The sequence below is a fragment of the Mytilus edulis genome, chromosome 1 (genome assembly GCF_963676685.1).
Source record: "Mytilus edulis chromosome 1, xbMytEdul2.2, whole genome shotgun sequence".
NCBI lineage: Eukaryota > Metazoa > Mollusca > Bivalvia > Mytilida > Mytilidae > Mytilus > Mytilus edulis.
The window spans coordinates 19,527,305-19,540,042 of NC_092344.1; the positions used below are offsets into that span (position 1 = coordinate 19,527,305).

At 31.9% G+C, this 12,738-nt stretch overlaps 1 protein-coding gene across 1 annotated transcript in view; it reads left to right on the plus strand.

The window, feature by feature from the left end:
• Positions 1 to 9,473, plus strand: part of LOC139526939 (uncharacterized) — a 40,188-nt gene extending 30,715 nt beyond the window's left edge. Inside the window, exons 22-31 of the mRNA XM_071322125.1 lie at positions 273 to 384; positions 2,040 to 2,258; positions 3,048 to 3,141; positions 3,489 to 3,623; positions 3,890 to 3,933; positions 4,442 to 4,544; positions 4,804 to 6,070; positions 6,811 to 7,838; positions 8,480 to 8,534; positions 9,229 to 9,473. Of these exons, the coding sequence (XP_071178226.1) occupies positions 273 to 384; positions 2,040 to 2,258; positions 3,048 to 3,141; positions 3,489 to 3,623; positions 3,890 to 3,933; positions 4,442 to 4,544; positions 4,804 to 6,070; positions 6,811 to 7,838; positions 8,480 to 8,534; positions 9,229 to 9,347 (3,176 nt within the window). The 3' untranslated portion in view covers positions 9,348 to 9,473. The remainder of the gene's footprint in view (positions 1 to 272; positions 385 to 2,039; positions 2,259 to 3,047; positions 3,142 to 3,488; positions 3,624 to 3,889; positions 3,934 to 4,441; positions 4,545 to 4,803; positions 6,071 to 6,810; positions 7,839 to 8,479; positions 8,535 to 9,228) is intronic.
• The last annotated feature ends 3,265 nt before the right edge of the window (positions 9,474 to 12,738 follow it).

Sequence of the window (12,738 nt, forward strand, 5' to 3'; positions counted from 1 at the left end):
AATAAGATTAATGCTGGAAATTTCAGGCAATAACTTAATGCCTAGGTGTTAGCTTATTGCCTAGGATTTAAGCTAAATGCCTAATTTCACCTATTGCTGCTAACATATATATAAACTGAACATTTTTGAGATCTGAAGCTCTATTTACAATTTGCTTTATTTGAATAAAAAAAAAAAAATATGCTTCAATTTGATATAAAATTAGATTGGATATATCATCACATAGGTTACATCTACATTTGATTTAACTGATCATATTTCTTTTATTTCAGAAGTAAACATTCAGAAAACACTTTTTAGATGTAAGGAATTGCAGCAAACGACAATACTGGGTTCATCCAAACTAACATCTTGTGGAGATATTCTTCCTTTGTTGGAAACAAGGTAACTTAACTAGACCATTTGTCGATAACGTAAGTAAATTATCATTGGGTTTATTTTTTTATGCCCGACCAATATGCGATAGTAGAGGGGCATTATGTTTTCTGGTCTGTGCGTCAGTCCGTCTATTTGTTCGTTCGTCCGTTCATCCCGCTTCAGGTTAAAGTTTTTGGTCAAGGTAGTTTTTGATGAAGTTGAAGTCCAATCAACTTGAAACTTAGTACACATGTGCCCTATGATATGATCTTTCAAATTTTAATGCCAAATTAGAGTTTTTACCCCAAATTCATGGTCCACTGAACAAAGGAAAATGATAAAGGTAGAAAATGAATGTGCGAGTGGGGCATTCATGTACTATGGACACATTCTTGTTTCATATTGAATTATCATTTGGGTATAGTTTTTCAATACTAAAATAAAGTTAAATGTGAACAAACTCAACACAGAAACCAGGATTGAAATTTTGTATTTGCGCCTTTCACCCGTTTCGTCTATAAAAGACTTACCAGTGACACACCAATCAAATAAAAGGTTAAAAAGGCCGAATAAAGTACAAAGTTGAGGAGCATTGAGGACCAAAAATTCCTAAAAGTTTTGCCAAATACAGCTAAGGTAATCTGTTCCTGAGGTATTTTAAAAATTCAAATTTTGGAAACAGTTAATAGCCTCTTATGTACTGGTATTGCTTTTCTGTGTTTTCTGTCACATGTGTACTTTAATACCCAATCTAATTGAATGATTTAATTTTAGTTAATTCATCCCCGTGTATTATCAGTACACTGGATATCGGTACTAACCAAGCGGGCATGATCGATTTTGACCTTACACGGTAACGAAAATATTTGTTTTGCTTTATCAATATTCAATTTACATTTCTCAACATTTGAAATTCCTGCTCCCAAATAATTTTCGTATCGATTTTTTTCTATTCATAAAACAACTTTGATATTCTAATAAGAACAATTTACTTGTACATGCGCAAATAGTTGTGAATGTCAACACCAACTTTCAATTTCGATACAGTTGTTGAGACATTTACATATTTTATCTGAAAGAAACCTAATACAGGGCAAAAGTACCAATCACAAACCTACCTGTGATTACTTATTCCTTGAAACTTTTTGGGTAATAAACAAGTATGAAAATAAAGTTTTTGTGTACGGTGTACAACAACTTAACTATGCACCGTAAATACAGATTTATGTGGTCATCTAAACACCACTCTTCTTCAGGGATAAAATATCGAAAAATAACATAGGTATGACAGATTTCAATGCCAATTATTGAAACAGTTATATTTATTACACACACACATTGACCTTTTATCAGAAAAAGAGTTGCAATGAATATAGAATTATATCGAATGAGAGGCCAACTTCTTTGACAAGTATTTGCACATGCTTTTACAATGTTTTAGTAATCCCTCTTGTTTTGGGAAAATAATGAGACATCTTTAATCATCAAATTAACGACCAAATCATTTCTTAAAACAGCAATTATGTTTAGATTGAAGTACACATCGATATTATGTGAACAAAACAAATATTTTCGTTACCGTGTAAGATCAAAATCGCTCACACCTGCTTGGTTAGTACCTATATCCGCTGTACGATGATACACAGTGTTCGTTCTTTATAAATTAATTATTTGTTTTACAGATACAACCTTATAGTGATAGAAAGAAACTACAGTATGTTTGATGGAACATTATATTTTCCTGATATTGATATAGATGAGAAAGCATGTATTGTGCTTCATTCTCTGGCAGATATGGCAGATGTAAACAACTTGGAACCTTTTGTCAAGAAAATTATCTCCCTTAGTCTTAAATACACAAAATGTTGGATTTTGTTAAACTTGTCAAAATCTGGGAAAAGGTGAGAAGTTTTTGAAATAATTTCTGACATCATTTCTTGAAATGGTCATAACAGTCTTTTATTTAGTTTTATTACAATCTTAAAACATTCCTGACAATCATTAGAACTTATCAAATTTCTAAGTGACAATTCCCAAACCCTCAAACTTCTAGTTCATCATTACAGTGAGTGCTTTAAGCTTTATATTTATATATCAACTGTAACAAATTCAATTATAATGTGAACTGTAAAATGAGAATCCTATATAATGTCTTTACATTTTTGATATTGTTTTGTTTGGAGGCTTTTTATGCCCCACCTAGTAGAGGGGCATTATGTTTTCTGGTCTGAGCGCCACTTACGATAGTAGAGGGGCATTATGTTTTCTGGTCTGTGCGTTTGTTCGTCTGTTCGTCCATCCGTTCGTTTAGCCCGCTTTAGGTTAAAGTTTTTGGTGAAGTTGAAGTCACATCATCTTGAAACTTAGTACACAGGTTCCCTATGATATGATCTTTCTAATTTTAATTCCAAATTAAAGTTTTGATTCCAATTTCACGGTCCACTGAACATGGAAAATGATAGTGGGAGTGGGGCATCCGTGTACTATGGACACATTCTTGTTTATAGTTTATACTTCATAGTATCAAAGTTGCAAGACAATCAATGACAGTCAAATTTGAAGCCAAAAGCAATTGTGGTTGCTAGTTTAAAAATTCTTTGTAAAGATGTTTCCATAAACTATTGGATTCAGCATGTCCATTCCTATTAATTTAGTAAACTAATGTTAAATGATTTTCTGACTAATTTCAGTTACCCTTATGCTGGGAGATGTGTCAGCAATTTGTTTAAGCTGCAAGCAAGTCTTGGAAATTATGTCAGCAAACATGAATCATTTGAAACAAAGGTTTGTTATTATTTATCCCATCTATTGTACTAATTTAGGATTTTTTAAGACGTTTAATATAGTATTTTGAAAATCATATTTGAATATACATAACATGCAGAAAATGACACTATATAAGGAAATATACATGTTAATGCAGAAATGAATAGAATTATGCATAAATTCTATTAAGAATATCAATAATTATTATTATTTGTTGGACTCATTAATTTTCCAGCATTTCATTGATAAAGGTTAACCACAAAATCAACTATTTATAGAAATACAATTTTTCTATAGGCTTCTATGAAGTTTTATGCTAATCTATAGTCTGAATTAACTGAAGTAAACCTTATATACCATTGTAGGTTCTGACCTGTTGTAGTGCAGAAGATATATGCTCAAATATCAGGAAAATTTGTGACATGGAGAGAAAATACTCTGAAGTATGGAACAAAGAGGAATGGACAGATGGCAGTTGGTTGCATGAACATTTTACAAATGTAATTTCTGCTTATTTCAAACTAGTTTCATTTTCATTTTAAAATAATGCTCCATTTATACATACCTAAATTTACATCCGAATTGTAAAATAATCTAGTCTATTGTACTTTTTAATGTTTACCTAGCTAGAGTTATTGCCCTAAGGCCTTGATTAACTTGGAACTTATAAATTTTGATGATCCTAAAAAGGTATAGATGAAATGATGTTTCTCTTGGTTCTATTCATGTATATGTTGTAACTGAACTATTGTTTTTATTTTTGCAGGAAGAAAAGTTTCTGTTGTCTATACCTTGTCTTAACTCAATAAGGTAAGCTTCCTTTGGTTAAAACAGACTCAAACACTGTAACATTTTCTGTAACCTACAAAAAAGTAATGCTGAACTAGCTAAAGCTCACCTCTGGGGGCAGGATTTTCTTGCTGTGTTGCAGACCCATAGGTGGCCTTGGGCAGTTTTCTGCTCATTGGTTGGTAGATATGCAATGGAACAGTCAAAATATATCAATAGATCAGACAATTTATGTATATAGTAAACATTCATTCTGTCTAAAATGAAATTGGCTGAATTGAATCTTCATTAAAATGTTGGATTTCTCACAAATTATGCCACAGATTACAATAGTTGTACTAGTCACCTTTCATATAAATTTATAAACATACCAGATGACACTTTTGCAATTATCGAATATAATTATTACCTATTTACTTTAAAACACATTTTAAAATTGTTATTTTATTTTAAACAACTGCTTTTAAATAGATTGCTGTTCAGTTGTTTATTTTTTTGTGCATTTAATTTCACAATAATTGTTTTACAGTTGCCAGGTTATTCTGAAGAAAATGACTTTGAAAGACTTAATGTCATGTTCAAAAGACAATCTGGTGAAAACTCTACCTATGTTTCCACAGAGGATAATAGAAGTGAGTTTACATTGCTTAGATATCTTTGGAAAAAAAGAACACTACCTTACATAAAGTATTTTTAGAGTATCGTGTAAAAATTTCTTTTAAAATAATGTTTGAATTATATAATTTTGTCGTAAGTTCATAGTTTTAAGTTATTATGAAATCACGTGTGTTTAATGGAATATACAACCATTGTTTATAAAAGAAGAAATATCAGCCTAGAACCCACATCATTTTTATGTAAAAGATAAATAATCATGTTCTCCTTTTTCAGATGTTATTTTCCATAATACATAGTAAACAGGGACTGAATTCAAAACTGCATAGGGAAACATTACAGTCTAATCAAAATCAAACACTAAACAGAGTATCTGAGGATCATAATCAAAACACTATCATTACTATTGACGAGGATTCAGATGACCAATATATTAATAATACAGAATGTCATCATAAAGAGCCTTTGTCTGCCAATAGCAAGTATTTTGGAAATCCTGAGAATACATTGAAACCACCAGTTATAAGAACACAAAATCGCTCTGACCAAGAAAATATTGGCAATTTAAAATCAAATATACCAATCGATGCAAGAAGGAATTCTGTAACTTATAACCTTGATATAAGAGGGAACCATAATTCCTCTCATTTACAACCGGAACCAGTTTTTAAGACTAAAATTAGAATGCAATTAAATGGTTCTAACGAGGAAGAATCTGGTACATATGAAATGCATCCATATGGATTTGAAAGCCATCGATTTCAGTTTCCTAGTGGAGATCAGGATACACAGGGTACAGAGGACTCTCTATCACAGTCATCAGTAAAATTAAACGAATATCAGAAGGCGGAAATTGAAGGAAATGAACATTGGCTCAAAAGATTTGAATTGGAGAAATCTGATTATCCAGATGAAAGTATTTTGCCAAAAAACAGAAGTCATCCTCAACTTTTTGTTGCTGAGCCTATAGATGACTATATTGACTTAACATATGCAAGATCAAATGCTGAACGACAAAGAATAGCTTCACCAGAAACTGCTGAACTTAAATATGGAAGACAAAATGTTATAGGGAGAAACAAAGTAAAGCAAACACGAAATGACCAGTATGGTAGAAGTATTGTATGTCCATACATACAGCCTGTAACGCCAAGTAGGAGATGTGCTTTAAAACACATCAACACAGCTAGTAATGATGAGAAAAATCTTAATATGTATTCTCAAAGTGATATTCCTCATTCTGCATTAAGTCAGAATAAAGGACAAAGAGAGAGTATTCAATCTGTTAAATATAACCAAAACAGACATGCAGATTCAGAAGAGAGGATATCAATTACGGAAAATTGTCAAGATGAAATTTCTGAAAAGAATTCTGGGACAAGAAATTTTACTGTTGACTTAACAGAAACTACAAGAAAAATTCTGAAACAAGCATACCAATCTCCAAGATTTGGTGTTTGTCAAACAAGACCCTTATCACAGAGAATAAGTGTTGGTTTAGCACAGCCGCTGAGAAGGGAAACAAATACTAATCCCTCAATTGGTGAGTTATTTTATAAGATTTCATATTCAACTTTAGGATAAGTTAAACAAAAACCACTCTGACAATAATCAAGAAAAATATTTCTATAGTCTGTGGTTTAATTGGATTGTTAGTAAATTTCGTTGATTTCGATCTATTGGGAAACCAAGAATTTAAATGTTCAATTAAGTTTAGATGTCGATAAGCTTTAATTGAAACTTTGTAAAATCACCATAAAATATCCATAAAGATACATTTTCCCCAATCCATGAAAAATTGGTACCCACGAAAATAATTGAATCTGCAGTAGGAGAGTGTTTTCTGTAAAATGCTTAGTACATGGGCATATTTATTTACACTATTTCAGTTTATTAACAAAACAAACATGCTTTCCTGTATCCTTCTTGAACATAACATGGGAAAATGAAATATTTTGAACTAGGACATTTCTTGGAAGTGACAATTATTATCCTTTACAAAGTGATTAAAGTTTGTGTTCTCACTGTCACTTGTTTTTCCCTACATTTAAAAAAACACAGATAATATAAGTAAGATGATTCTGATGTTCTACTAAATAAATAAACTTTTCAATGATGACTGGGTCTATGTAATAAAACTTTCCAACAGGCTTATAGAATATACATATTGTGAAGAATGCATATGTGTGAAACTTTCTTTTGAGTTTTATTCTGATATACCTGATACTGAGATGGTGATTATAATTAGTGTTTCATCTAGATTTACTTTTCAATTTTTTGTAGAGGAAGAAAGAAGAACCAAACAATCTGAAAGGATGATTCCAGTTTCTACACAAAGTAATAAGGACAGGGAATATGAAAGCAGCCATAGACCAATCAAATCATTTAGCAATCCAAACTTTTCACTAGTAAGACCAAATAACCAGAAAAGATGTAAATCAGAGGAAAGGTTGCAAAGAGGTATAGATCAAGATTTGGTTGATGGTTCTTCAGTAGATGTTTCCTATAACAGTCGTGAGATAGTCAGACCTATTGAAACTTTAAGGAATAATGATAACAACAGGACAGGATGGATGTCAAGAGGAGAAAAGGGAAATTCAAAGTTTGATCGTTGTGTTGAACCTCTCGAAGTGAATCATCAACAGAAAAATATAAATACCAACAGACTGACTCCACAAAACATTGATCATTCTCTTAGACATGCTGAAGTTGATAATCAATGGATAAACATGAAAAGTGGTAGGCAGACTCCACAAAACTTTGATCGCTCTCTTAGACCTGTCCAACTTGATAATCAAAAGATAAACATGAATAACAGTAGAAAGACTCCACAAAAGTTTGATCATTCTCTTAGACCTGTCAAAGTTGATAATCAAAAGACAAACATGAATAGCAACAGACAGACTCCACAAAAGTTTAATCGTTCTCATGGACCTGTTGAAGTTGATAATCAATGGACAAACATGAATAGCAACAGACAGACTCCACAAAAGTTTGATCGTTCTCATGGATCTGTTGAAGTTGATAATCAATGGACAAACATGAATAACAGCAGACAGACTCCACAAGAGTTTGAATATTCTGCTAGACATGTTGAAGTGGATAGTCAATTAAATAGCGGCAGACAGACTCCACAAAATTTTTATCATGATGATGAGTATTGTGAAATGAACAATCTTATCCATCAGTCTCCTTTAGATAGAATGACAAGAGATATTACACATAGAGCACCAAATACACAAAGAGAGTGGGAAAACTATGACTCTCCACCAATGGATCTGGAATACCTAGATGATGTAAACAGGGCTGAGGTATTATTTTTTCTCACATATTCATAAACATAAGTATCAAATGGCAAATATTCTATTAAAGTACAGTCAACAACACAAAGTTTAAAAAGTGCATCTCGTTTCTCGCTTTTTATATAGACTAGACAGTTGGTTTTCCTGTTTGAATGGTTTTACACTAGTAATTTTGGAGACCTTTATGGCTTGTTGCTCAGTGTGAGCCAAAGCTCCGTGTTGAAGGCCGTACATTGACCTATAATGGTTTACGGTACTGTTATAAATTGTTATTTGGATGTAGAGTTGTCTCATTGGCACTCACACCACATCTTCCTATATCTATAAATCTTAAATCAAAGTATTATCATAAATGTTATGCTTGTAAACATTTTTATAACAGTATTTGGCATTCAAGCTACATCAGTTTACAGTTTTATGTATAATTGTCTGCATAGACAGAGTTTGGGGTGATTTATAAGGAAGCCGGGGCGGATCTAGTAATTTTTAAAGTTCCAACTAAAGGCATTGATCATCAAAAAAAAATAAGGTTGCTAAAATTACAAATTCTTAACTATTGGAATGACACAATTTTTCTTTATATAACCAAACTCTTTTTTAAGAGGTAGGAATGGGTCAATCCAATATGTTACATCTTTACTTCTTTTCAGGTATCAAATGAAGACAAGGAAAATTACAATAATTTTAGTTGTGATCAAAGAAAAGGTATGTTTATACATAGAGGACCTAATTCCTCCTGATATGTGAGGGGCCTCAGTGTCCAAGTGGTCTTAGTAGTTCAACTTCTGTTATCCTAGCCAGTCAACACTGAGGTTGTGAGTTTGAACCTGGCACTTCCTATATACAAGGTGATATGAAGTGCTGGAATAGGTCACCTTTTCAAGCTTGAAAATATGTGAATAGGCCAGGAAAACTATCCAAAGTTGATGATGAGGTCAATAAAGTTCCATAACCTCTTTGTCTTTCATCTTTCTTGGTGTTCCTGTCTGTTTTTTTATCAACCATTTTTTCTCTTTTGACACTTTGGTATTCTACTCTTACATTACACACCACATGAAACACAAACAATTATATTGGAAAGGTTGCATTTTTACCTAGGCAATATATGAAAAGGTATACATGTATAAAATCTAAATTATATGAAAAGGATTGGATGACAGAACCCCAGCGGCACCCCCTATCAATTAAGTATTGAAGTAGCCCTACCCCTGATATTTAACCAGCTGTTCGTAACTTACAGGTTATATGATAACTGGTTAAAAAAAAATTTAAATCTTCAAATTTTCTCTATTGAGACAAAAGAGATAGGACTATTAGTTATCAATCTTTTTGATACAGTAATTTTATTTACCAGCTTATTTTTTCAATGCATTTTTATAAATCTGTATTTTATTTTCAGTTATGACCAACAGATTAATTCTAACAAATAATGGATCAACTCCAAATAAAAAGAGGAAACTAGCTTATACCAAACAGCATGGAGTAAGAGGTGGACAAACCAAACTTATCTTTAAATAACAATTTTTACATATACTGTTGTGTATTCCTATATCATATATATATCTACATAAATAACTGTTAGATTCTTAATAAGATTTTATTTGTTCTTTGTTGAGAAATTAAATAAAAATTATTTATATTGGTTGCAAATGTCTAATTTTTTTATGCAATGATTGTACATAGTGGAAATTTTTTCACATACTATCTATTTTAACTTTTTCATCAGAGGACCTTGATGCTTTATTTTCTGAAGTTTTTGTTTGGTATTATGTTCCATTGTCCTTAAATTCATTTTCATGATTCAGTGAAAAAAGCTGGGTTTTTTTTACCAGAAGATTTTTTTCACCCAAGCAATAGATCAAATTTTTGATGAACAAAATGATTTTTGAGGTTGTACATACCCATCTTATGGTTCTTCTGACCTGAACTTCAATTTCATGGTTTATTAAATGTTTTTTACCTGTCTGTCTGTCAGTCCTGTTTCTTGTCATCGCAACTCCTCTCAAACCACACAACAGAATTCCACGAATCATTTTTAGGTAATATGGGCATAATATGTAGATGTGCATATCAACAGGAAATAATGATTCATTTTTTTTTTCTAGGATTTGCACCCCTTTGAACTTAGTTGCTTTAATGTACAACTGAAACAGTTTGTCATTGCAACTCCTCTGGAACCACACAACAGAATTTCAGGAAATCTTTTTAGATAATATGGACATAATATGTAGATGTGCATATCAACAGGAAATAATGATTCATTTTTTTTTCTAGGATTTGCACCCCTTTGAACTTATTTGCTTTAATGTACAACTGCAACAGTTTGTCATCTCAACTCCTCTGAAACCACACAACAGAATTTCATGAAGCTTTGTAGATAATAAGGACATACTATGTAGATATGCATATCAACAGGAAATAACAATTCAAATTTTTTCCAGGAGTTGCGCCCCTTTGAACTTATTTGCTTTAATGTACAACTGCAACAATTTGTCATCGCATCTCCTCTGAAACCACACTACAGAATTTCACGAAACCTTTTAGATAATAAGGACATAATATGTAGATGTGCATATTGACAGGAAATTATGATTCATTTTTTTTATAGGAGTTGCACCCCTTTGAACTTATTTGCTTTGATGTACAACTGCAACAGTTCATCATCTCAACTTCTCTGAAACCATACAACAGAATTTCGTGAAACTTTGTAGATAATAAGGACATACTACGTAGATGTGCATATCAACAGGAAATTACGATTCAAATTTTTTTCTAGGAGTTGAGCTCCTTTGAACTTATTTGCTTCAATGTACTTCTGCAACAGTTTGTCATCGCAACTCCTATGAAACCACACAACAGAATACCATGTAGATGTGCATATTGACAGGAAATTATGATTCAATTTTTTTTTCTTATACATTTTTTTTTCTTACACTTTTTTCATTTCTCCAATGACAATGTGGGAACGGCGGGTATGAACGTGCTCACTAAGGTTCTTTAATTGGTCAATGTGATGTTTTGTGGTTAGGTCTGTTTTCAGATACTTTAAGCCAAAGGTCAAGCACAATCGGTGTACAGAATGATTACAAGGTTCACATGATCATCTTACATGCTTCACCTGACCCTTACCTTATTTTCATCGATCATCAATAATGTTAATTTATTGTGATACCTGTAATTAAGGTGGTACCTAACACTACAGGGAGATAACTCTGTAATATCAGATAAACGTTTTAATTACGTTGCGTTGTGAAGGCAATATATAGCTTCTCAATGATCAAAATTAGTGTTTGTCAAACTGCTATATAACCAGTGTAATTTTTCTGATAAAACGCTTGGTTCAAATTTTTTCAATTTTTCATATTTTTGTTAAAGGGTCAAAGTAAATACTTTGTAAAAATTTTATGAAAATTAAACGAGTCAAATTAATTTTAGTGAAAGTGTTGGGTACCACCTTAAGCCTTTATTTTAGACAATTTAGTTTGTACACTCTTGTTAAGGTATGAAAATACATATTCTTAATCTTTTCTGCTTATCTTGTTCAATGGTCATAGTCAGCTATTGCCATAAGTTTGTTTTTGTTGTTTTTTAAAACAGTAGTAAAAACTTAAACATCACTGTAAAGTCTACCAAGAAATAAACATTCAAAACAGAAACACTGAACAGAACCCAATAACAGATTCTGGGCTGGGATGAACACATACAGAATGGCAGGGATACACATGTTTGTGAGCACTCAACCTGGGACAACATTAGACCAAAGTTTCACCAAACAGTAAATAAATTGAAAAGGATTCAACTCAAGATCTGCAAAAAATCCCTTACACTATATACAAAATGAAAAAGACACCAAAATAGCACACTAAAAGAACTTTGAAATTACTGCAAGAGTTTATAATAAATCGGGAATGTGTCCATGGGACACAGATGATGACCCTGCTAGCATAATGTTATAAAGCAACAGAACTCAAGAACTGTAAAAGTAACACTTCCCAAATTTGGACTTGATCTGACTTTTGTGGTAATGAGCATTGTGTATACATTTCATAACCTTAACTTGAAGCAAAATTAAGTTACAGACATTTGTAAAGAGGCATAACATAGAACAGTAAATATGATGCATCCAAAATTCAAACCATCTATGAATAGTGATTATGAGCATTGTATATAAGTTTCATAACATTTTTGGTTGAGGCAAACTAAAGTTTTGAAAACAGAAACCAATTTTGGGACGTAGTGACATACATACTGACATATGGTAAAACTTAATATATTAAAGAAGGAGCCAAAGGAAAATAATCCTCTAAAAGAGGAAAATAGACTTGTGTTGTTATTTTTAGTATGAAGTTTCCATTGTTAGAGATGCCAAATTAAGAATTTAATGGCAAGACTCCAGAAATCTGTTGTCTTTAATAAAACATTCACTTTTAAATAAAATTCATTATGCAGGTGATTGTCGATGCTTCCAAAAAGAGTAAAGATTCTTGTAAGAATCTACCTGTTTAATTTTTCTATTGGATCAATTTAAAAATAAATGAAGAATGTTTCCCTGGGCCATATTTTTCCATTTACAAAGGGACAGGTCTTTACAACTGAACACAAATTAGCAGTTGACATGTGTTTGGTGGTTGTGAGTATTGTGTATGTAAGTTTCATAACATTTGGTTGAGGCAAAAAATCAGGAACAGCAAATTAGTTATTATTCAAAATTTATAAAGGGACATAATTTGGGAACGGTGACAGTGATGTAAAACTAAATTCCTCCTTCATCTAAGTTTAGTGGTAAGATTATTGGGTATAGATTCATAACATTTGGTGGAGGCAAAATAAAGTTAGAATATGGAAACTTTCTAAATTTGCCAACTTTTCCATTTATAAAGGGACATAACTCAGAGTACAAATTCAACCT